Source organism: Notamacropus eugenii, chromosome 2 (genome assembly GCF_028372415.1).
Source record: "Notamacropus eugenii isolate mMacEug1 chromosome 2, mMacEug1.pri_v2, whole genome shotgun sequence".
NCBI classification, from domain to species: Eukaryota; Metazoa; Chordata; class Mammalia; order Diprotodontia; family Macropodidae; genus Notamacropus; species Notamacropus eugenii.
This window is the reverse complement of record NC_092873.1, coordinates 380,438,853-380,464,703: the sequence shown is the minus strand read 5'-3', so window position 1 is coordinate 380,464,703 and position 25,851 is coordinate 380,438,853. Positions and strand designations below refer to the sequence as shown.

The window sequence follows — 25,851 nt, the reverse complement described above, 5'->3', positions numbered from 1 at the left end:
ACTCGAGATTTGTGAGGATTGACCACTAAGGGATGAAAATATGAGACCATGGTGATTCCTGAAATAGTCAAGTTATGGAATAGTCATGGAGGGGCTCTGACCTTCATGGGCAGACAGAATACCTACAACTGATGACATCATAGACTTTTTTTTTTTGGAGAAGGAAAAGGAAAAGGCAAGAAAAAAGGAAGAAAGATCAAGGAAAAGAAGAAAGAAGAGTTTAGCCACCAAGCAAATCCATAATGGAATGTTCCTAGAACAGAAAAATACTAGAAGGAAGTTTCACATCCCCCATGATGCTTTTGTCTAAGGGAGCATACATAGCATCTGCTGCCTAGTGACATCTAGTATGAATTCAGATTTGGGAGTTGGGGCAAGGGAGGAATTGAGGGAAGGCAGCTTCCCATGTCTTCTATGAAATTTTGAGAAGAAAGCATCAAACCTTATTTCTTCAATACCTGCTTCTCCCCACTCCCAAGTTTGTTAAGACAGTTCCAGCCCCAGCTCCAGAGTTTTCAGCTTCCCCCCCCCGGCCCCAAAAAAGGCTTGATTTCTTCCCCAAGCTGGTTTCTAGTTATCCCTCAGTAACATCCCAGACAACAAGAGATTAGAGAAAGTCAAGCAGAGAAGGGATCCTGGGCTTAAAAGCTGGGAAATACGACACAAGAAAACAGGGTGGAAGGTCTCTGATATTTTTCCTCAGGAGAGGAAACCCTGCAAGCCCACACATCTGGCCTTGAATCTTCTGTAGACCCCACATCTGGGAGCAGGACTGGCCATTGTAACTGGAGAAGAAAGGTGTGAATGCATGTGTTACATGCAGCTTGCATGCCTGAGAAAGGAGAGCTGTGCGCACCTAGGATGCTATATTTGAAGCTGGAAGGAACCTTAGAAATCAGTAAAAAACAAAAACAAAAACAAAAACAAAACCCTTTAGTTCTTCCAAACTCCTCATTTTGTACAGGAGGAAACCCCAGTGAGGGATAGTGTCTCAAACCTTCTCCTCGGGTCCCATCTCAGCTCCATAAGGCCTAGCCTCAGAATGGCTCCTACCCCAATCCTCCTTCATTTTTCTCCACTCTCTCCCTTCCTCTGAGGTAAAAATCCTTAGGTCTTAGGCAGGAGGTCCATGGATGCAGAGAAGGACTCACAGATACCCAGAGACAGAGATATGGAGAGGTGAGGTGGAGGGGGAAGGGTGGTTTGTTTGATTTGGGGGTGGGTAGGGCGGGGGAAGGGTGGTTTTGGAATGCAGAGTCCAGTCGCTGAGGGCTGAAGATGGGCCGGGTAGGAATAGACTGTTCCTCACTCTTTCTTCTCAGGGGCTGGTTGATTAGACTCCTGATCAGACGCCTCAGACAATGGCGGTCTGTCCTGAGTGCTTTTGGGGCAGCAGCTCATCCGTATGCAGAATGACCGCCTTCCCCCACCCCCACCCTTCCCCATTCAGGCCATGGAAACCAGGGAGGGGGAGAGATTTTCACAGGCCGTTGGCCCATTTGCATAGCCCAACTTGTCTCCAGCAGACATTGGATGGCATTGTTTATCGGGCCTACAGGGAATGAGGGAGGGGGGAGCAGAAGAAGGGGGGAGATAGGTCTGGAGGAGTAAGAGGATGGGGAGAGGAGGGAGCTGGGGAGACAGACAAGATGAGGGAGAGGCAGAGACAAAGACAGACAGAGAGACAGACAAACACAGAAGGCCAGAGAAAGAGGAGAAAGGAGAAGAGTATTGAAGAGAGAAGGGGGAGGGAGAGGAAGAAGACTGAACCCGTGAGATTTGGGGTGAGCCAGACAGTGGGAGGGGAGCAATCATGAGGGAGACCATGCAGAGGTCTCAAGCCCAGCCAAGTTTGTCTTTCTTTGCCTCCTCTTTTTCCCTCCATCCATCGTCCTCACTTTGGACACCCATGCCGTGTCTAATGCCTTCTCTATCTGGGACACTGGTTGGTTTGTTGTGATGTGAATTCCAATGGGCTGGACTTTCAAGTCCTTTCCCAGGCTGTTGGAATGGAATCTAGGAAGTCGATTCCCCAAGAGGTCAGATTCTCCAGCTCTTTGCTTCTGAACCTTTTCTCTCTCTTATCAAATCTTACATAAAAGAGGTCCCTTCCCCAACCTTCTTTCCATGTTCCTGTCACTCCCACCCTGAAGAACTTAAATCACCTTCAGTGCACTTTTAGCCTCTCCTCTTATATTTGAGTCTCAGGGTCCTCAGTTCAAACTCTCTACCCCATCCAGGGAAACCTGCCCCATCTATCACATCTTACCTTCCCCCACCTCTGAGCCTTGACCCACACTGTTTTCTGGGTGGTTTTCTCTCTCCACCTGATTCCTCCCCTACTCAATAACCCTGAATCTCCAGGATGCCTCAGACACTCTCCCCGACTCTGGCTCTACTTCCGCTCAACTTCTTCTCACCAACTACACCCATTGGTGACCAGAACCCTTGCTCATTAACACTGTGTATTTTTCTAGGTGTTCTAGGCATGGGTCCCTTCTCTCCCATCGGACTTTGGACTCCACACGGGCAGGGACTGTCTCCTCCTCCCTCATTATTGACCTTCTCCACCTCCCTGCAACCCCCAAAGCCTAGGCCTGGAGGAGCTGGCCCTCTGTACTGTTGGAATGAGAGTGAGTTCAAGGGCAGGGTGAGTGTCCAATTGTCCTTCATTGTTGGGAATAATGGCTGTAATCAGACGGGACATCTTAAGGGACGGCCTGCCTAATTGTCCTAGAGAGGTGAAGAAGAAACACCCCTCAACCCCCTGCACCCGTTCAGCTTGTTTGACCTGTTCATTGTCACCCACTGACCCAGCCTGAATGGAAAGGCCAGTCTGGAGAGAAAATGGTGTGGCTAAAAGAGAAGGCAGACGAAACAAGTGGGTTTCAAGTGGAAGGGAAAACACTGTTCTGGGCAATCTGGGGGGAAGAACTAAAGGGGAAAGGAGACAAGGTCTTACACGTTACATAGAGTACAGCATAGGGGAAAGAGCTCTGCATTTGGAGTCAGGCAGAGGACACAGGTCCAATCCTCACTCTCCTAATCACCAGCTTGTGCTTCTGTGCTTCGGCTGATCTGTAAAATGATGCTGGATGAAATGATTTCTAAGGTACCTTATAGTTCTAAATCCTCCAAGGTCCCTGACCTCAGAGAATTCCTACTGTGATGGAGAGATGTACACATTCCCTCCTCCTCCTCTTAACAACCCTCTTCAATTGGAAAAACTGGCTGTCAGGCAATGGGGTTCATCCTAGAGGTCATGCCTCATTTTCCCTTTGCTGTCCCCCATTATCTCTTCTGTTTCAAAGCCTCTTTGCTGATCTAGCCTCTTTCTATATCCTATTAAGTGATTTGAATTTGTGACACTTACATCCCTCCTATTTCCTTCATGTTCAACAGTTCCTGAATTCTTCATCATCCAAACTCCTCCAGGTAGCCTTGGATTGACCCGATGAAAAACAATAGCTCTCCTTAGCCTCATCCTAGGACAGGGCTCCTCCAAATTCTTCTATTGTCTCCCCTCCCCTTATATTTTCTTGTCCTCCATTCCAATAAATATTTATCCCACAAACACATACCCTTTTGTGAGGTGTATTACATTTCACTCTATAATCACTGCTGTGCTATTTGTGGTCTCTCTGCTGTATGTTCTCTGTGTTTGCCAATAATAGTTTGTCTTCCTCATTGTGATGGTGAGACCTAAGAGATTGTGTCACTCCTGAACACTGCCAGTGGTACCTTCCTCAAATTATCTTGTATTCACTTATCCATTTATGTGTGTACTCCCCAATAGAATGTCATCTCCTTGGCAGCCAGGACTGTAGTTCACTCTTCAATCTTTGGTCTATGAGACAGTACTTTGCAAAGAGAGTTTAAAAATATATATATTCCTTGTTTTCTAGAGTTGTGTTAAAGGTTCAGTGGAAAAAGCCCAAGACTTCAAGTCAGAAGACCTGGGTTCTAGTCTAGACTCTGCCATTGTGTGACCGCAGGCAAATCACTGCCCCTCTCTGGGCCTCAGTTTTCCCCTTTGTAAAATGAAGGGATTAAATTAAGGTTTTTTTCCAGGTTCAGTATTGTGAATCTGGCATTGATAGTTAGTCCATCACAATCCAGTCTTATTTCAGTCTTTCCCTTTTTACAAACACCTATGTTCCAGCCAAACCAGACTTCTAGCTGGTCCTGGATCTCATTTTCTCTAGGCCATCCCCTCATGCCTGCTTCCTCTTTTCCTCTAAGTACTATCATCTCCTCTGTGAAGCTATCCCTGATCCCCAACAAGGGAATAGGAGAGAATAAAGATTTGTATTTGTTGTTGTTCACTCATTTCAGTTGCATCCGACTCTTCATGACCCCGTTTGAGGTTTTCTTGGCAGAAATACTGGAGTGGTTTGCCATTTCTTTCTCCAGGTCATTTTATAAGTGGGGAAACTAAAGCAAGTAGGGTTAAGTGACTTGCTCAGAGTCACCCGGGGGAGAAGTATCTGAGGCCAGATTGGAAGATGAGTCTGTCTTGCTGATTTCAGGCACAGGGCTCTAGCCACTGGGCCACCTAGCTGCCCTAAGGCTTCCCATAGCCCCTATTGTGTCAGGCACTATGCTAAGAGCTTTACAGATATTATCTCATTTGATCTTCACAACACATCTGGGAGGTAGGTGCTGTTAATATTTGTATTTTGCAGTTGAGGAAACTGAGACAGAAGGAGACTAAGTGACTTGTTTAGGGTCTAGTGAGTGTCTGAGGTCATATCTGAACCCAGGTCTTCTTGACTCCTGGCCCAGTACTCTATCCACTGGGACATCTAGCCAACAGTGGGCACCTAATTAAGTGTTTATTGAACTGAATTCAAAAGACAGGATGGATTTGAGTTGGTAGGAAACATTTTCCAAAGAAAGGCACAATGAACCAAGGGAGTGAAGGGAAGGAAGCACTGCCTCCCATGTCCGAGTCCATCTGGGCTAGAATTTGAATGTTTCCTTCTTTGTAGAGACAGAGGAAGCCTGGAATGACTTTGGGAGAGGGAGCTGGGCCTAGAGCCTTAGGCAGAAATTTGCTATCCTCTTCTGCCTGCCTTGGGGCTCCCTCTAGTGGTCACCATTGGTCAGTGTGATGAAGCAGAGGTTTCTGAGAAGGAATCCCGGGATCACAAGAGAGGCCTCTATGACCTTCAGGCCTTTTTCCCCCTCCCTCCATCCCCCTCCACTCCTGGGGTACCTCTGTCTTTCCAATCTCTGCATAATACCCCATTCATTCTTCCCACCCAGGGAAAGAGATTTCAATCAGGTTAGAGGCCGGTTCAGTCAAGCAATTGGGTCCATGAATCTAGTCTGGCATCCCCTGGGGCTCCATTTTCTTCATCACTCATTTCATACCAAGTGGACTTTGTTGTCACATTAGGGAAGGTGAAAGGATATGGCATTTCAGCAGAGTGGAAGGAGGTTAGGTCATGGGAAGGCCTTCCAAGATTCAGTTGAATAAGGAGAAGCGACAGATATGTACAAATGATGCAGAATTTAATCGCCTCCATAGGCTCAGTCTTCAATAGTCTCAGGTTAAACATTGGTTCTGTGACAGGGGACAAATAAATCAACCTCTCAGGTCTGAGACAGACAGACTAGACAGACAGATGAAATGGGGATGGGGGTGGGGCATTTGTCACCCAGTTGACTGTCTCCCCCTCAACTCATACCTGCCCCAGGATGAGTGATCCATTAGCCCAATGCTATAACCATTCTTCACAGAACTTTCTCTCTTACCTGCTCTTTCCCCATCCATTCTCCCTGCCTTTTGTCTCATCCCTGCCTGTGCCTCTACCATTGTAGGTCTCCCAGTCCAGCCCTTACAATCTTTCCCAAACAAGGATTGCTCTTAATTGGTGAATATTTCTCTGTTTCTAGCAAGAGACATCAAAGAACTTCCCAACAAAAGAAGTGAGGAAGAGCCTCTCCCATATTCATTAGTCATAATCCACCCTCATCATCTCTCAGAGAGGCCCTGTAGAAGTGCCCATCTCCCAAACAAGAATGATAATTCTTGCAAAGGGTCATAGTTTAGGCCTGGGTCTCTGTGTCCTCAGACCTCAAGTGTCCCTGGACTTCATCTTCATGCTCAAGAGGAACCTGGAATGTAGAAGAAAGGTAGTTGATGAGGGGATAGAGACAAGAATCAGGGGAAAAAGGTCTTGGACAGGGTATAAGATACAGGGCTCTGGGGATGGGAAATGATCTTCCCATCATCTCTGTAGTACCCTTTCCACATTTAAGTGAGAACGTGACTAATATGAAATACTTCTTACATGATTGAACATACATAATCTATATCAAATTGTTTACCATTTTAGGAAGAAAGGTGGAGAGAGTGAAAGATTTGGAACTCAAAATTGTGTTTAAAAAATGAAGGTTAAAAACTGTCTTTACATATAATTGGAAAAAATAAAATACTACTGAAAATAGGATGAGTGAGAGCTGGGGAGGGGCAGGATGCAAAGAATTGATTTGAGAAAGGGAGGATGTTAGGCTACAAAAAAGTAGGAGAAAGAGAAGGATAATCAGTGAGAGTAGAAAAGATTGGTGATGAAGGAAGAGCCCCATGGGGTATATCTCCAGAATTATCAACTGTATTATACCTCCCAGTAGATCTGGTCCTCATAACACTGGGAATCAGGAGGGGAACTCAGGCAGGGGAGCCTCAGCAGAAGCCCTGAGAAGAGAAGGAGAGGGTGTGAAGTTCCTCATATAGGGACTACATGGAGATGGGGGGTAGGGAAGGTACCACAACAACAAAGACTTGGAGAGGAAGAAGACCCAAAGAAGGTGAGAAAATGACAAGGAAAATGAGCTGCAGAGTAAAAAGAATTGGAATTATGTATCCTGGACTTGAAAAAACCAGAAGAAATGAAATCATAGATCTAATTCTTCTGACAAACTCAACAGGAGAGCTCAGACTCAAGGAAGGTCTTCCTGAAGTCCATTTCCCTAAGAGGCTTTCAGACAAGAATGAAATCTCTATTGATTTATTGAGGAAGGAGAGGTGGCACAGTGGTCTTTGCAAGGCAGCTCTGATCTCTTGGGAAGCAGTGTAGAGTAGCAGAACATTGAACTAGAAGTAAGAACTCCTGAGTTCTAGATCTAGTTCTTCCACTAACTCACTGTTGACCCCAGTCAAGTCCCTTCTCTGGGCCTCAGTTTCCCCATGTTTAAAAATGATGGGGCCAGGTATGGTGCTATACACTTTTATAATTCTTTCTACTGGAGTGATCAAAGCTGGTGGATCACTTGAATAAGGAAGTTCTCAATAGCAGTAGTGCTAGAGCTGATCGAGTGTTCGCACCAAGGCCAGCCCCAATATGGTGAGTCCTAGCAAGTGAGGCTGCCAGGATGCCCAAGGAGGATTGGACTGGTCAGGTTGGAAGTGGAGTCAGTCAAAATTCCTGTGCCAATCAACAATGAGGATCAGCACTGAGTGGCCACTGGGCAAGACAGGGAGACTCAGTCTCAAAAAAAAAAAATAATTAAAATGACCGGATTGAGTTTATTGATCTCTTAGTTCACTTTCAGCTTTTTGACATTTTGATTCTACCTCCTCTCCCCATCCCCATTCACTCGCTGCCTCTAGCTCTGTTGCCTGAGGTTGAGCTGCCCTCTGGTGGAGATAGAGGGCAAAACTTGGAAGGTTTGGGTTACATAGGAAACTATGATCTTCACCTTCAGACATCAATCATGTCCCTCTGGCTCTAGTTGCCTTTTTATCCCTTATTTGGATCTGTGATGGGCCAAAAAGAGTCTCTTCTCTTCTCCAAGATATATGGAGACAGAAATTCCACCACCCCCTCAATGCGGTTGCTACCTAAGCTGCATCCCTCCTACTCCTTTCACACTAAATCCTATAAATGTGGAACCTCATAGCTTTTCTCTCTAGAGAATTCCCATGGAGAGTATTAGATTCCAGGGTGACAACCCCTTTCTTCTCTATCCCTTGACTTCTTTCATCTCCTATATTCATCCTGGTACCCATCCCTTCCTTCTTTCCTCCCAGGATCACAGGGAGTCAAGGATAGTAGGTAACAGGAATGAAGGCTCCTGACTCACCTCCAACTCCTCCTCCCAATGAAGCCAACAACAGGGTGACAAAGAGCCCAAAGAGTTGATATACAGCCTGAGATGTTGCAGTTCGATGGCCTTCAGCAATCAGGGGAAATACATTTTCCAATCTGAAAGAAAAATTTGGGATTGGGGCTGAGAAATTCCAGAAAGAGAGGTGCGTAGACTAATGGTGATGACAGAAAGAGTGGGTCCCTGGAGCAGTTTAATGTATTTTGATGCATATCGAAAAGAGAAGTTCAAAAGACACCTATCAACCTCTGTTCCTGGAAAGTAGTAAAGGAGACGTTACCCCAAGTGACCACTAGCAAAAGTATCCTTTTCCTTGGTGTGGACAAACTCACCCATCTCCATAGGTTTGATGGGTGGCCAGCCCAGCCACAAGAGCACCCAGGAGGGCTCCCAGGACCCCTGGCATCCCATGGAGGTTATGGACTCCACATGTGTCTTGGACTTTGAACTTTGACTCAAGAATGGGCTGAGAAACACCAGGAAGAGACATTATACAAATAAATGAGTTTCATTGGAACATGCTCCACCCGCTCTATGCTCCCCCCCCAATCTCTCTATTCACAGAATCAAAGTTAGAGTCAGTCGAATACTATGATTTTACAAAGAAAACTTGGGGTCAGAGAGAGTTGAATTGACTTGCCCAAGGTCATACGGGTAGTCAGATGGCAGACAGGACATAAACCCAGTTCTTTTGACTCAAATACAATGCTCTTTCTACTGTGCCATACTTCCTTCTTCCAAATTCATTCCTTCCCCACCATAAGAAGACCCAGGTCCAAGGTGACGTGCTAATTAAGTTTAAGGGCTTGGGGCAGGACATTTGGGCCTTAGCCTTAGGTGACTCTCTTTCAATCTCTTGGTTTTCCCAGGATGAAGAAAAATAACTATACCATGAGGAACTTGTATCCCAGGGTGGAGATGGTCCCAGCCAGGAATCCAGCAATCAGAGCCCCAAAAGGCGTAATCATCATTTCCCCAGAAGTCCCCACAACCACCCCACCTGCCAGCGCTGCATTCTGGATGTGAACCTGAGAGTATATTGGGGGGGCGAAATGAAAGTTAAAATGATACTAGCTGTCAGTGGAAAAGCCTTTCTAAGGTCATCACATCCATCCCTTGTCTCAGTGATCAAGAGTTTCCCCCTGAGCCCTGTCATCCTTCTGTCTCCCCCTACCCCACCCCAGGATTCCCTTGCTATGATACTTCCCATTCCTAAGTATCCCTCTTACATTCTGACCTCCATATCTCCTGATATCCCTTGCCTGTGTAGATGGAACCCAGTATGTCCCCTCCCAATTTCTCTTCCAGAGAATCTCCCTTGAAGTCAGCCACATGTTGCATCCTAATCCCCCAAGCTCCCCTCCCCTTTTCATTTCTAGCACTTTGCTTCTCCCAGTGACAGTTCTCTGTTCTTTTAATGGCCTGGGCTGAGGAAGAGAAGCAATTATAGTTAGGAAATTTGATCCTGCTGGATGCTCTTACCATGTCCAGCTTCCCCCCTCTGCTTAGGAGTGCTGAAAAGGCAAAGGTGCTCAAAGTGCTGGCCCCCAGGGAGTAGTACGTGTTGAGGGCTGTCCGGTGCTGACCATCCCCAGTATTTGTGGGGGCTGAGTTGAAGCTTGGCCAAAAGATCCACAGGAAGATGGTTCCTATAAAGCAAGAGAAGGGAACCTTTTTTTTCCTCTCAAGGAGCACACACACACACACACACACACAAACACACACACACACACACACACACACACACACCAGACATACAACACAGATATACAATCAACTGAAGGAATATAAAATATGCATTTGTATATGTCTGCCAGAGTCCTTCAATTAGACACACCTCATGAGAGAAAGAATGGTTCAGAAATACTGTAAAAGATGTATCTTCTGATGACTTTATGACACAGATCTGACACAGCTAGTTCTTTTGCTATTCTCTTTGTCCCAGATCTTGGGCAGCTCAGTAATGTGGCTCCTCTCCACTTTTCTATCCTGGGAAATGCACCCACAGACTCAAAGCTAAAGGAATACAGAGACAATCCAACAGCTCTGCTACTTCTCTGTGATGAGAACCCACCCATTTCCCACTCTGTCCCTGGTCCAAGCACTATCACATCCTGAGCAAGCAGTGTGATGAGGACCAGCCTTCAAACCATAGCACTGAAAACATTGCCACTGTAGGCTGATGCAGGCCACCACCAATATGTTCAATAAGTGATACAGTTCTTAGCACCACTGACCATAGCAGTCCCTTTTTTGCCCTCACAAGTCACCTATTCTACTTTCCTTCTTGTACCAGTTATGAAAAACAAGTGCATATGAGTCAAATAATAAGAGCCAACAAGTAAGAGAGTTTTAACGCTTGCAAAGCACTGTAAATATATATTGATCTGAATAGAGAACATTCTATGATCCTCTTTTAGAATCAGGAATAGGGAACATAAATCAGTAGTCAATGAATGTAAATAGTATTAAAAGATATTCTTCAGATCTGTATTAACTTCTGACAAAGGAGAAAGAAAAACAGAAATAAATGAGTTGTTCTGTATATTTTAATACATGCTTAAAAGAAATAGGTCTAAGATAGAGACTAACTGAAGAAATTAGTAAATAATTTCTCCTGAATGGTAAAACCAAATTTTTATTAACAACAATAACACATTTATGGTACATACGAATGTTACAGAGGACTTTTATCCTCACAACATCCCTGTGAGGTAGACAGTACAAACATTAACATTCCCATTTAACACATGCGGAAATGAGTTTCAAAGAGATGATGTTGTTGTCCAAGGTTACACAACTAGAACTCAAACCACTGTCGTGCTATGTAGCCCTGGGATCCACAGATGGAAGAGGGAACAAGGAACCTCATACTTGTGCCTCATGTCACCCTATCCCCTATAGGAGAACAAGATAATTCATGGAAACTGGAGGAGTGTGGGTAATTGTCATATTCTGCCTTTGGTTTCATTTTGAGTGGAATATATGGAGTGAGGAGAACCAAAGAGGCTTTTGGGGCCACTGTGGTGGCTTGACTAACCACAACTGGAGAGTAAGGCCCTAAGTACTTTCACTGCAGAGAGGGAAGGCTACAATGATTAACCTGGGCAAGTTCACATTGAGATTCAACCCTGGAACTTCCAGCACTGAGGCAAAGGCTGCAACAACCCTGGGATCTTGTTGAGACACCAGAATTGCAAACTGCAGTGTAAATACTATATAAATCCTATGTAAAGATTGGCTAGGTTGACACCAAGGCTTAATTAAAAATAAAAGCAATTTGGAGGAAGTATGTTTAGGAAACAGCACATGAAGAGTACATCCATTATAGTTTTCTGTTCCTGTTTTGTTTTCATATCAATGCCACAGACTCAAAGAACCATGAAACTGGTATCTTCAAAATCATCCAGTTCAGCCTCTTCATTTTACAGATAAGAAAGAAGAATCCAAGAGAAGTTAAGTGACATTAGTGGCAGAGTCAGGATTGTACTCCGGTTCTCTGGGCTCCCAAGCATTTCTACTACTTCCTCTATAGGCTCCAGTCATTTTTGTTGTCTGCATGAGATTTATAGTACCAAAAAAGAAAACACCACCACCCACTGGCAAAAACTTTGAACAGTAAATGCAGTATTCAAACCTATATAGTAATTGAAGAGGGTACACCCATGAAGTCTGAGTCTTAAGGAAGTGTCACTGAGATCCTAGAAATTATTAAAACAAAGATCCAAAAGATCATAGATCAGAATCTGAAAATATCTAATAAATGAATATCAGAAAAGAAGACTCACTGAATGAAAATGAAGGCATTTAATGATCAAAATATTCGACTATTGTGCAGACAAGTATTGCATATTATACATGTTTTCAGGCTTTTTCAACGTGTTGATTGGTTGTGCTGATTTGTTCCTCTTCTTTTTCCTTTTGTCTTTAGAAAATACTATTTGTTATATAGGATGGCTCTTTGTGAAGGAGAAGGGGAAGGACATGGGGAAGAAAACTATGATGATGTAAAAAAAGAAGATATTAATAAAAACATGTTTTTAAAAAAGACTATTATATTGAGAATCTGGATCTTGCCCATAGAAGGATCCTTAGAAGTCACGTATTTCAACTCTTACATGATCAGAAATACTTTCTCCAATATGCCTGACCCTTTTTCAGTCTCTGCTTGAAAATTTTCAGTTATGGAGAAATCACAACTTCCGGAGGTTGGCCCATTCCACTTTTGGACAGCATTAAGTTTTTTGTTACATAGAATTTAAAAATTTTGTGCATTTATATGAAAGTTATCCCTTACAAAAGGTATAGTAATAAACACCATACTTTTGAAAAACTTAAAAAAAAATAAATGGTATACTTTACCTATTTTTTCCCAGGTGCTCCTTAAAACACACAGATATTTATTTTTACTCCTTAATGCTTCCAGTAGACATTAAAGGATGTGGTCTGAATGGAGCCTTGACACTAGGAGCATTTGTCAAATCTTTGTCCCCACCAGACCATTTAAGCCATATTGAGCCTCCCTCTACCCTCAGCCTGCCCTGGCCCCTTACCAATCATAGCAAAGAGATCCGAGTGGTAGACAGACCCTTCCCGATGTTTGCTCTTGTCCAGGTGTGATCTGTAAAGAACTCTGGAGAGAACAAGCCCAAAGTAGGCACCAAAGGTGTGGATGGTCATGGAGCCCCCAGCATCTTTCACCTGGTAGGGAAGAGACTGTTGAGGGAGGGGCTGGTATTCCATCTGCTTTTTCCTCTTTCCTCATCCTCTATTTTCACTTTTTCCTCACCCCGGAATTTTCACTCAGACTGGCCCCCTGCACCAATTGCCCACCCCACCTCCTTTTTCCTGAAAACTTCTCAGATCTAACATATTACATTCACTACTATCACTATCATGACCCCCTAGGGAAGTGGGGAGAAGAAGTAATTGTAGATTCTCACCCCAAGAAGATTGAGGAGAATGAACTCATTGACCCCAAACAGTGTCACCTCCAGTAGGGACATGAGCAGCAGCTGTACAGGGCTTGTCTTGCCCAACACAGCCCCAAATGAAATCAGAACAGCTCCAGTGCAGAAATCAGCATTGATCATGCTGGAAAGAAGGGGAGGTTGGAAGGTAGGGTAAGGAGAAAACCATTCTGGAGACTAGGAATAGGAGATAGTCATGGACATATAGAAGGAAAAAAGAGCTAGAAGGAAATAATGCCTCAGATCTTTGTGGTTCTTTTCAGTTTCCAAATAGTCTAAAAACTCTTCTCATTTAAGCCTAACTATATGCTGTGGAATAGGTAATATCACCATCTGACAGGCTGAGAGAAATGGAGTGAATAGCTCAGGATCATATCAGCTACCAAGAGGCAAAGGCTGGACTTGAACTCAGATCTCCTGACCCTAATTTTAGTACTGGAGATTAAAAAAACCCCACCAGAGACTAGGAGGAGAGCTCAAATAAACTTGGAGGGGAGAGAGCAGAGGAAAAAGAAAGTGGATATCAAACAAAATAGAAAAGAAAAGTAATGATGGAATTCAGAGAAACTGAGATTAAAGAAATCAAACAGTGGGATAATAGATAAGATAGTGGACCTAGATAGGAATTAGACAACAAACTAAAAAAAAAAAAATTATTTAGCCTCTGCTCCAACTTCCAGTTTCTTTTGCATAAGAGATCTTTGGGGCTAGAAGAGCTTTCTAGAGGAATAGGTGTTGGAGGTTTCTATGAAAATATTATACCTGTGCCTACAAATTACCATATGGACTCCTGAATGTGGCCCTAAAGGAAAAGGAAAAGAGAAGAGGGGAGAGCACTTTCCTGTTTTTCATCACCATCCCCTTACCTTTCCACACCAATGTAGATCTTGCCTCCATGAAAGGAGTGGAGGAAACCCTGGACCAGAGTGGACCACTGCAAAGAAAAGGCTGACAGGAGAAAGTTGAAGCCAATGCTGCTGAACCCATAGCGTTGGAGGAAGGTCATTAGAAAACCAAACCCAATGAAGATCATGGTATGGACATCTTGGAAACCTGAGGGGGAAGGGAGAATCTGACATCAGACATTTGAATCTGGAAGAAACACCACTGGGGCAGCCTGGGCCTCGTTAGACAGGGTACCATTGAAATCAAAGGAAGGTGTTTACTTCTTCCCTTCTTCCCTCCAGTGCTCTCTGAAGGTCCCTCCCGCTCCTGCCCCTCTTTCCTACTCTGTTTTCTCCTCTTCAGACTGGCCTGAACTGCCTCTGAGCTGGACAGTGAACCTATAAAACTCCCCAAGGGTGGCTGGGGGGTGGGTGATAAACCATTTCACCTTGTCCTTTGGCTGTCCTTCTCAGAGCCTGGTAGCTTAAGCCAGCATGACTCAGATGAGTCTTAGGTCCCACTGAACGAGGGGTTCTTAGCTCTTTTCTGTGCCATGGACCCCTTTGGCAGTCTGCAAAAACCTACAGAACTCCTCAGAATAATATTCAAATAAAATTCAAAATCAAATATACAACAAATATAGGATTACAAAAGAAACCAATTATATTGAAATAAAAATGTGACTTTTCCCAAGTTCATAGACATCCCCCCTGAAATCTACCCATAGACCCTTTGGGAGTTAATAACCAGGAAAGGACTGGGTTTCCATGCCACTTTGAAGGGCAAGAAAATTTGAACTATTTTTTTGGAAATATTCCCTACCACATCTACCCTGTCCCCATGTCTCTCACATTCCCAGATGTTTAGATGTTGTTTAACCTTCATCTGCATTGGTCCAGTGCCAACATTTTTATTCTCACTGTGGAGACAGAGCCCAGTAGGATTCCCTCCTTCCTCCTCTCTCTCCCTCCTCCATTCAAGCATTCCTGTCTTATGGAAAGTCCTTCTTGCTGTCTAAACTCTACCTCTTTTGACTTAATGCTGGGTTTCTCCTTTTGCTACCATTCCCCTTTGGCCTATATTTATATGCTAATTTCATAAACTTTACATTATTTGCACTCAAAAAAGTAGTAGAGACACTAATAATAATAATAACTCATTTAGCTTAGGAGTATAATACTTGACTTTCTATGAACAAAATTATATTACTTTTCCTACTTTAGCTAGACAGATACTAAAACGAGTTTGCATTCTCTAGATACCCATTGAGTGGGGGGAGTTTCCAGATCTAGACTGAAATCCTGAGGAATGGATTCATTTGGCAAGGGTTTTCTCTATTATGCATGTGGAAACTAATAGATCTGTTGATTGTGTCCAGTTTGGTACTTCTTCTGGGCCTGAGAAGAGAGAACTAAACTGAACAAATGTTATGTCTTGGGTGCTTTTTGTAAAGAAATGACACAGGATGATGGATGTGTGTTGGTCAAGCTGACCACAAGTCCCCCATGCCATCTTTCTGGAGACCTTGGATCAGCCCACACAACCATGCTAATAAAAACAAAGGAGCTTTAGTTTGAAGATGTCCATGTGACAAAATAAGGGAAACAGACAAAGACTTCAGAGAGCACAGGAAACCTGTAACTGGGAACCTGACTAAGAACAAGTTGGATGACCCTACACTTGTCAGGGATATAGGAGAATGGCTTCCTGTTTAGAATCACTTGGACTAAGTGGCTTTCAACTCAGATTCTATGATTCTGGAAAGGGAGGTAAAGAGGAATATCTAGGTATATTCTGGGGATTCATGAACACAAAGTTGTCCTGAGACTAAATACTCACTTCAGATGAGGCAAAAAGTGGCTAAAATTTACATATGTATAATTAATAATTGAATATAAATGTAGGCAGATTTATCATATTCATAAGGAGGCTCACAGCACTGACTTGTAAGCTCACAGAATTGGGCCTGCCCAGGTTTCGCAATATTCCTCTTGCTCTGTCACATCCATTCTCCTTCTACCCTCCCAGTCCTTGAGAGAGCAAGACTCTACCAGTAGCAAACACACCCAGATGTAACCCCACCCCATAATCTATCTCCCAGGCACAGATGAAAAGCTCACTTAAAACCCAACACACTGGAAGCCACGATGAAAGACAGCCTCCTACCTAAATCAATTTGCAAACACTTATTGAGCCTTAGTAGAGTTTAAGGATGGTTGCTGGGGGAGATTCTGTTTAGATAAAACAGAATCCCCCACCCACGGGGAGCTCACAGTGTAGCAGATTAAGACACATACACATACACAAATAATTTGATATACAGTATGACATGATAGCAGCTTTGGAATAGTGTGAAAAGTAATACACGAAGTCAGAGAGGGGAGGAACATCATCACCATTTGTAAGTATCAGAAAAAGCTTCATGAATGGGAAATCATTTCAGTTAGACTTTAAAGAACAGGTGTTGAAGGGAATTCACAGAACACAGATTTACAGCTTGAAGAGCTTTTAGAAGCCATCTAGTCTACTCTTCTCATTTTACAGATATGGAAACAGAGGCCCAGTAGGGTGAAATGACTTGTCCAAAGTCACATGGTTACAAATAACTAGATAGAATTTGAACCCAGGTCTCATGACTCCAAAGTCTTTCTATTATAACATATAGTCTCTATTCAACAGTTTAGGAGGAAAGGGAATAATGTAAGCAAAGGCAGATAAGTGAAAGAAAAGAAGTATGTGTTCAGGAGCCAGAGTAGTCAATCTGTTATGAAATGAAAGCACTAGAACCACAGAGTAGCACTAGATTTAGAAGAGCCTTGAATGGCAGGCCAAGGGGTTTGAATTCCAGTAACCAATAAGGAGACAATGAAGACTTTTTAAGGAGATGTTATATAACTGAGCCTATAAGAAAGAACAATCTAGTAATCTCAAGAATGGGTTGGGATCAGGAGAGAGTGGGAGCAAGACCTTTCATGACTCTGTCAGTCAATAAGTATTTATTAAGCATCTACTATATGCCAGGTGCTGGGCAGCTAAACTAGGTAGCATGGTGGATAGAGTACTGGGTCAGGAAGATTCATCTTTCCGAATTCATATCCGGCCTCAGACACTTAACAACTGTGTGATTTTGGGCAAGTCACTTAACCCTGTTTGCCTCAAACGTAAAATGAGATGGAAAAGGAAATGGAAAACCATTCTAGTATCTGTGCCAAGAAGACCCCAAATAGGGTCACAAAGAATCGGGCACAACTGAAAACAACTGAACAACCACAAAAATAAGCACTAGGGATATAAAAAAGAAGGCAAAAAACAATCAGTCCTTACCCATAAGGAGCTCACAATCTATTTGGAGAGACCACAAGTAAACAAATATGTACAAACAAGCTATATACAGGAAAAAATAGGAAATAATTAAAAGAGGGGAGGCACTAGAATAAAGAGAAAGGTTTGGGAAAAGTTTCCTGTAGAAGAGGGAATTTTAACTGAGACTTAAAGAAATCCAGGGAAGCCAATAGGCAAAGAGGAGAAGAAAGATCATTCCAGGCATGGGAAACTGCCAGAGAAAATTCCCAGAGTTTAGAGATGGAGTATCTTGTTCTTGGAGCAGCAAGGAGGCCAGCGTCACTGATTAAAGAGTATATGGAAGGGAGTGAGGTAGATGAATGGCTTTGGACACCACATAGATTTTGTGTTTTATCCTGGAGGTGATAGGGAGTCATCAGAAGTTGAGTAGGGAGTGACATGGTTGTAATAATGAAATTACTGCAATAGTGCTAGTAGGTGGTGATGAAGAGGGACAGTTGTAGAAATAAAGATGAGGGGAGAGTTGCAAGAGATGTTCCAAAGGTAGCATTGAGAGATCTTGTAATTGATTAAATATGATAAGTAGAAAGAGTCAAAGATAATGGTTACAAAGAGAAAAGAATGAGTACAGTGGTACCATTAACAAAAAAAGGAGATAAGGCAAAAGAAGGAAGAGGCTTAGGGGAACGCAGCTTCAGAAATGATGGATTTGAGATGCTAGTGGGACCTCTGGGGAGAGATGTTCTGAAGGCTCCTGGAGATGAGGGTCTGGGTACAGAAGAGAGGTCAGTGATGGAGATATAGATTTGGGAGTTAAGTGTGTTGAAGTAATAGATAAAGCTATGAGAGTGAATGAAATGCAAGGAAGAGAATAAATAGAGGGAAGATGGCACCTTATGGATCATCTGATTTAAAGGGTTGGGAAGAAAAAGAAACCATAGGAAACAGAGGAGGAGTTAAACGAGTAAAGAGTATGTTCTCTCTGAAGCTGACAGAGGAGAAAGTATCTAGTTAGAAGGACCAGTCAGCGATGTCAAATGCTGCAGAGAGATCAAGAAGGGTGAAGATGGATAAAAAGGATTTGGAAGTTACTGGTGACTTCATTTTTTTTTAGACAATTAGGGTTAAGTGACTTACTCAGGGTCACTCAGCTAACAAATGTCTGAGGCCAGATTTGAACTCAGGTCTTCCTGACTCCAGGACTGATGCTCTATCCACTGCACCACTGACTTTGGAAAGTAGCCTCACCTGATAAGGAAAGGTATGTATTTTTAAAAGGTAGCTTGGTGGCACAGTGGATAGAGCACTGGACTTGGAATTAGGAAGACTCATCTTCATGAGTTCAAATCCAGCCTTGGACATTTAGTAACTAGCTTACTACTTGGGCAAGTCACTTAATCCTGTTCACCTCATTTTCCTCATCTGTAAAATGAGCTGGAGAAGGAAATGTCAAACCACTGTAGTCTCTTTGCCAAGAAAATCCCAAATGGGGACATAAAGATTCAAACAGGACTGAACAGTGAAGATAAGGAAAGAAATAATATGGTAGCTGGATAGGGGTAAGGAAGGGCAAGAGGAGAATTGTTCCTGGACTGGAGATATCTGAGCATGTTTATAGATAAGGAAAGATTGAAGATGAATGAGAGAGAGGATGCTGGACTTTGCTGAAGTAAGGTTCTGGAGGGAATAGGATCCAGGGTGCCAGGTAAAGAGATTAACCTTAGTGAAAAACAGAGGTAATTTTGAAAAATTAGAATTTTTTTTTCAGAATTGAAAGGGACCTCAGAATCCAATCTGGCCCAACTCACACCTGAAAAAGGCTATCCGACAATATTCATTCAATATTGGTTTCAAAACCTCCAGTGAAGGGGAACCCATCGCCTACAAAGTAGCCCTTTCTACTTCTTAACACTTAATTGTTAAGGTTTTTTCTCTACAGTAATTCTAATTTACCTGTTTGCAACTTCTACGCATTTCTCCTAATTCTGCCTTTGAAACCAAATGGAACAAATTCCTCTTCCTCAAGACTGCCTTTCAAGTATTTGAAGATAGTCATCGTGTCCCACATAAGCCAAACTAAAGGCTCCTAGTTCTTTCAATAGATCCTTCTACAGCATTGTTTTGGGGATCTTCTAAAATCTTGTTGCCTTCCTCTGGGTACAACTACCATATAATACTGTTGACTAATTCTGATCTTGTGATCCACTAAAATCTTGAGATCTTTTTCAGACAAACAAACTACACAGCAGTTTGTACTTGTGGATTGTACTTGTGGATTCAACTTCTTTAACCAGAGTATAAAGCTTCATGCTTATCCCTATTAAATTTCATCTTATTTGATTCAACCCAGTTTTCTAACCTGCAGAAATATTTTTGGATTCTGATTCTGTTACACAGTGAGTTACTCATCCTTCTTAGCTAGATCCTTTGCAAAATTTGATAAGCATGTCTTTATCCAAATCATAATAATGTTGAATACAAAGCCAAGCACAGATTCCCAGGCCTCTCTACTTGAGACCTTCTTATGAGTTCTTCTGTGACTAGATGGAAGGAGGACAGAGTAGATGATGACACTGGGAAATTTTTGGAAATGGAAAAGGGAAACCTAGGAGAGCTCATATTGGATGACCTCAGTTTGGGTTCTCAGTTAAGAGGAAATTACGTTGTCTGCTTTAAAAGAGAGTTGGGGTCTGAGTGGAAGCAATGTGGAAATGATATAAAGAGTCAGTACAAACAATTTCTTTTAGGCCCATGCATGATTTCTCTTTATTCCTGAGAATGTGTTCATCTGAATGGTACAGACAGTGAAGGAGACTCGCTGTTCGTTCTCCTTTCTGCTGAGGCCAGGACCTCAGAATGGGTTCTCAGAATGAGACCTCAGAAAGACCACTCTGGGTTCATGCTTCTGTTTCAAAGTTGGGAACCTTCGGCTCTTTGACTGAATCCAAACTTCACAGAACAAATCCCTAGGGAAGTTTGGATTCAATCAAAGAGCCACACTTGGAGACCTGGAAGGTCACATATGGCCTCGAGGCTGCAGGTTCCCCACTCCTGCTCTATTTCCTGCTTGACTAATAGGTGCTAATAGGTTCTTTAAAATGGCAATAATATTTATACCACTACTAGGTTTGTTTGGAATCAAAACTCAGTCCCCAAAACTCTTTCAACTACAACCCATATACTGGAATGGGTGACTGAGGACTATCCTTTCCCGTGGTGAAATTCTCCTCTGGCTATGTGATTAGGCCAGCCTTCCTGTGTGAAGGCTAGCAGATGGTCAAGGTGACCTCTCAAAATCCCTACCAGGTTTGAAACTTGAGGAGTAACTAGTGGCTCTGGCTGTTGTCACCCTCAACACCTTGTACCCTTTCCGTTTATCAGAGGTAATATAACAGGTCTCTGAAGACAGCTACAAATCCATGTTTCTACTTCAGGACACAATCATTAAGCATCGACTTTGTGCGGGCCACTGTGCTAGGCTCTAGATATATAAAGACAAAAACGAAATAGTCTTTGCCTTCAAAGAGCTTCTATGACAAGAAAACATTGAGGTAGAGGTAGTAACTGCAGAGCTTGGAGTCAGGAAGCCCTGAGTTAAAATCTGACTTCAGCTATTATCTACCTGGGCAAGTCATTTAACCCAGTTTGCCTCAGTTTCCTCATCTATATAATGAGCTGGAGAAGGAAATGGCAAACCACTCCAGCGTCTTTGCCAAGAAAACCCAAATGGGGTCATGAAGAGTTGGACATGATTGAAATGACTGAAAGCCATGGTCTTGCACTCCTCTCTGCCCCATAGTCTGGTCTTTGAAATAGAATAACAGATGCCTGAAGAGACAAGGAAGTTAAGGATTAGAAAGCTAGAAAAATCCCCTTACTCTATCTTTTCCTAGAGCTACATATAAACCATGTGAGATAGCTGAACCTCCTGAACTCAGATCCCCAGCCACCCTCCACAACCATGTACCTCCATGCACCTTCTTGCATTTAACCTAAATTTCTCTCCTTTCAGGGCTGCATCATTTCCTGTAGTCCAAGCCCCTAAAGGACATCTTCCAGAAGGAGGTTCTATCTCCCCCCCTAACTAGTTATCTGGTTAGATATGATCTTTCTTTCCTTAGACCTTGAACAGTACTTTGTAACTCAATCTTTTACACACTTATCATACATCACTCCTAATTTGTATTATAGGCATTACTATAACTATGGTTACAGTCATCTAAAGTTATAAATTATAGTAATTTTGGTCATTTCCTATTAAGTTATAAGGTAAAAGTTGTCTTAATCTTTGCTTTCTCTTTCAAGAACTAGCACAATTCTTTGTACACAGTAGGCATTTAACATATGTTTATTACAGTGAACGTAACTTCTTTGGGTCCCTGGTTTCCTCATCTGTATATTGGGAGGGTTGGATTCTGTAACTTATTACTGATTTTAAGAGCACAGACTAAGTGAAGGTGGTAGCCAGAGGCAATGATATTGGGACTGGCCAATTCCACAGATAAGTCAACAGTTACAGTTAACTTTCTTTAATCTTCCAAATGAAAGAGTCTGAACAATACATCAGTCCTTCCCCACGTCATGGGGATAGGTACAGGACGGTAACCATCAAAGCCCTGGACTCTCAGCTTCTCTCAAAAGAAATCCACCCCTCAGGGTCCTAAGTCCACATAGTAGGAAAGTCCAGGACAAAAAGGGGGATGGGAGGGTTTGAGGAGTAGTTTAGGAATTTCACTGCCATCCTTTCAATTGCAATTCACATAAATGTTGTGTTTGAGAGAAAACCTATCACTATTGCTGCAGACTTAGTAAGAGGGATAGACGTTAGATTTTGTCAATAATTTCCCAAAATGCAGGAGTGGGTTACTCTGGCACAGGAGAAGAGTGGAATTTGCAAAGCCAAAGGTTCAGGTGATGTGGTAATATAATTTATATTATGTTAATGTAAAAATTATGTACATATAAAAGTGAGTTATCATTTTATTATCACATCCCTTATTTGTCAGGTGTTGCTTAGGGTCTGGCATTCCATGCCTAAGGCAAATTTTTGCCCCTTTCATTTTCCCATCCTTTTGGGTTTCATTTGCCTCCAGGAGATCAGTGTTCTGACAATTCAGGTGAAAGAAATTATGATAATAATACCTTAGAATGTTATACATTACATCCCACACCCCTTAAATTCTCACTCAGCCCAGGAAAGGAGTAAGAAAGACTTTTCCTAATTTTTCAGGTGGAGAAAATCTAAGGTTTAGTGATGAAGTCACCTATGTAGTGTTACACGACCCTAGGATTGGGTAGGGGTGGGGGAACATCCCTGTAGTTCCTACCGTTGGGGGCACACCCCTGTAGTTCTGCTGCTAAAGTCAGTGAATTGCTTGAGCTCAGGAGTTCTGAATTTCAGAAAAGCTAAAGCTGATCTGGTGTCTGCACTAAGTTGGATACCAATGTGTTGAGCTCCTGGAAATAGGTGTGTCTAAGGAGAAGTTAAATCAGGAAAGGAGCAGGTCAAGGCTTCCATGCTGATAAGTTGTGGGGCTGGCCCATGAGAGTCCAGTACATTTATACGCTAGGTGAGATAGGGAGAACTCTGTAAAAAATACCCTAAAGAAGAGGAACAAAAACCAGGTTCAGTATTAGAAGCCCAGTAGTTTTACCCCCAAGCTAAGCTTTTGTACAGAGACGAAAGCTTTAGTCCTTAGGAAGGAAGATTGAGAATATAGTCTTTTGTTTCCTTTTACTCCTGAGGACCTCAAAGTATTTTTTGAATTTATCTCTCCATGGGAAAGGCATCTAAAATGGACAAGCAGCAGTATACAAGGGAATTGAGATGGGGAAAAATTCTTATGGATGATTTTCTACTGCACTCTGAAAGTGTAAAGGTTTGAGGGGGTTTTGTTGGGGGAGATCTGAAAGGATTAGATGCCAAGATTCTCAACATGTGGCTCATGATACAGTAACCACTCGATCATTTACATATGAGCTATTTGTGGATTATTTGTGGATTATTTATGCCAAGTATTCACCACATGCTGGCTTCCCCCAGCTACCTTCCAAATGCCAACCCCTACCATCGGGCAATGCACAGGAATGCACACTCATTTTAATGTCAGCCAAACAAAACATAATTGGGAAGATAAATCTATTCCCCCAAAGCATTACAGAATTCACCCCAAAGTCAAAGAGAAATGGCCTTTGATTTACCCATGCCATCACAACTCCTTCATTAGTATAGATAATTGTATACAGTGTTTATACAGTGACAGGTCTCAGGCATATCAATTTCCATTCCTAAGAAGAAAGAAACAGATGTCCCTCATGGGAGTGGGAGATACCAGTGAATTCCCTTCACCCAGAGAACAGACGCCCTCCCTTCCTCAATCTCTAGGAACCCCCAAACTCACTTGGATAGCGAAAATAAAAGTCATTATCCATATCGCTGTGGTTGCTTTGGTGCCAGAGGGCAGAGTCTGTCTCATGGTTGTACCGGACAAAAAATGAAAAGAGGATGATGATGGCTGCCTGAAGGAAGAAGCAGAGGACAGGCAACTGCACCCTCAGGCCTGTAGCGTGGCTGGAGTTCCTGGCCATGACAGAGAAGAAGCTGCCGGCTTTGAAAAGAGTCTGGAACTGAAATACAATCCAGAACAAAGTCAGCTGAGGCAAGAGTGTGGGGTGGCTTCATTTGGGAGCTAGAGGCCACTCCCACTCTGGAAGGGAAGTTCCACACACACACCCGCGCTTGCTCCTCCAGGGTCTAGACATGCTCAACTGGATTCCTCATCCCTTTGAAGACAAAGGAAACAGAACTACGAAATATGTACAGAAGTTTCATTCAGCCCATGCTCTGGAACCCTCTGAAAAAGAAAAGGAGCCATTAAGAAGTCCAGGTACGAAGATTCAAGTTCCTGTAGCAAAGTCACGAGAAGTGTCTACAGCCTAACCAGAGAAGATTCTAATCAACGAGAGAAAACATTTGGGAACTCCGGCTCTTTGTATCAGCTCCCAAGGAGAAAGAAATTTAATAAAAGACAAGCAGAGAGATCTAGCTGCTTAGATTCCCATACCCTGCTCCATTCCCAAAGCTCTCATCTCAGAGAACTATGGAAACTCGCAAGTTCATAGGCAATTCTCTCCAAAAAAAAATGTAGGAGGCATATGGCATGGACATCTCCAGGGTTAAAGGGGACTAGGGAATTACTCAATATTTTGATTGCTTAAAAAAAAAAAGAGAGATGAAGAAGAGAGATAAACAGATGGGAATCTCCCAGCATTAATGATTAACTGGCTCAGTCCAGCATTCTCAGCCACACCACTTAGGTCCCAGCTCTCTTCCTCTGCCCTTTTATATCAGTTTTTCTCCTACCTTTCAACTTCCCCCATCTACTTAGTCATGAAGTATTCCTACACTAGCTGGGTTAGGGTCTGACCCAAATTGGCCTGTCAAGAAATTAAAGGTAATGAACCTCTCTTATATCAAGACAGAGATGGGTTCCTAAGGCAGATTTTTCCAAAAAGCACAGGATAGAAAGTGCCAAAATAAGGAAATTGGCAGTCTTGGAATCAATGGAAGGAGGAGGGGGCCCTTCATAGTCTTATTCTTCTTCTTGTAATTTCTGGTTTATTCCAGAGTGGGAGAGGCAGCTGACTTCATATTAAGGATGGCAAGAATGCTGAATTCAGATTCTGCCTGGCAATCTGAGAACTCTAAAGAAGGTATGAGAATGGTGTCCAATGCCTGGGAAAGGGGCAGGTTCTTTATGATTCCTGTAACCTGAACTGTTCCCCTTTTCATTTCTAATAGTTCAGACTCATAGTCCCATGACCACCTCTACAACCCTTAGGGTACTTCAAGAAGAGGAAAAGCAATGGGCAAATGTGAATGCCCAGGGTTTATCGGGATCAGGATAAATTTGACCTTTCTGTACCACTACCTTCTTTTGCTGCTGAAACAATAAGAAAGGGAAGAGATATCTGCTCTTGAAGGGCATTCAGGAAAAGGTCCTAAACGCAAAATCTAAGGCAGTTCACTAAAAGGCCGAGGTCTTCAAACCAACCTAGAAATTTCCCTGGGTGAATGAATGCAGGTGCAAGACCAGATTCCCTGTAGAATGTGTAGCATTTTTTCTGTGGCTTATGGGGAAACCTTTATTATTTTTTTTCACAAGTGGATAAAAGAGGAAAGTGCACAGGATCAATTCTCCAGATAACTGGAATTTGCTGATCTATTTTAGGGAATTTGTTTTACCCTGGGACAATCTTACCTTTTCTCATGTCTCCCTTTCATCTTTTATGTCTTATTCTTTCGTCTTCCTCTTTCCCTTTTCCTTCTTCTTCTTCTCTCCTTTCCTTCCTGCTCTTGGAATAAATCTGTATTTAGTGTTTCCTCCACTGTCACAGTTTTCTAACTGCCAAATTGGGAAGGGAGGAAATTACTCTGTATCCTCCTCTACTGAAAGAGCCTTCTACCTCACCTCTAGGCAGAACTCATTTCAGGAAGGGTACTATGGTGTTCCCTCTTCACAGTAACCTGTGAAGGTAACCTGTTTTTGTATCAGAACCTTGACTTCCACTATTCCTT

General features: G+C 42.8%; 1 protein-coding gene across 2 annotated transcripts; it reads right to left on the bottom strand.

Moving 5' to 3' along the window:
* Nucleotides 1–5,500: 5,500 nt before the first annotated feature.
* On the bottom strand, nt 5,501–23,955 carry RHBG (Rh family B glycoprotein). Of its 2 annotated transcripts, XM_072647230.1 has the most exons (10): nt 23,675–23,955; nt 13,952–14,138; nt 13,059–13,209; nt 12,669–12,816; nt 9,598–9,764; nt 9,006–9,143; nt 8,448–8,581; nt 8,092–8,213; nt 6,630–6,703; nt 5,501–6,123 (listed from the first exon to the last, which is right to left on the bottom strand). In XM_072647230.1, the coding sequence occupies exons 1-10, from the start codon at nt 23,859–23,861 to the stop codon at nt 6,055–6,057; spliced, it is 1,377 nt and encodes a 458-aa protein (XP_072503331.1). In that variant the 5' UTR covers nt 23,862–23,955; the 3' UTR covers nt 5,501–6,054. The 2 variants fall into 2 exon arrangements, with proteins under 2 accessions (XP_072503331.1, XP_072503332.1); XM_072647231.1 differs by lacking the exon at nt 13,059–13,209 and having other exon boundaries at nt 12,669–12,748.
* Between the last annotated feature and the right edge of the window lie 1,896 nt (nt 23,956–25,851).

Bases quoted from the DNA above. Each gene is read 5' to 3' on its own strand.
- RHBG (XM_072647230.1), bottom strand. From the start codon at position 23,861: ATGGCCAGGAACTCCAGCCACGCTACAGGCCTGAGGGTGCAGTTGCCT. The intron at 9,144-9,597 runs GTAAGAGCATCC...ATATACTCTCAG, and splicing joins GAGGGGGGAAGCTGGACATG to GTTCACATCCAGAATGCAGC. The intron at 6,704-8,091 runs GTGAGTCAGGAG...TTCTCTTCTCAG, and splicing joins ATTGGGAGGAGGAGTTGGAG to GGCTTCTGCTGAGGCTCCCC.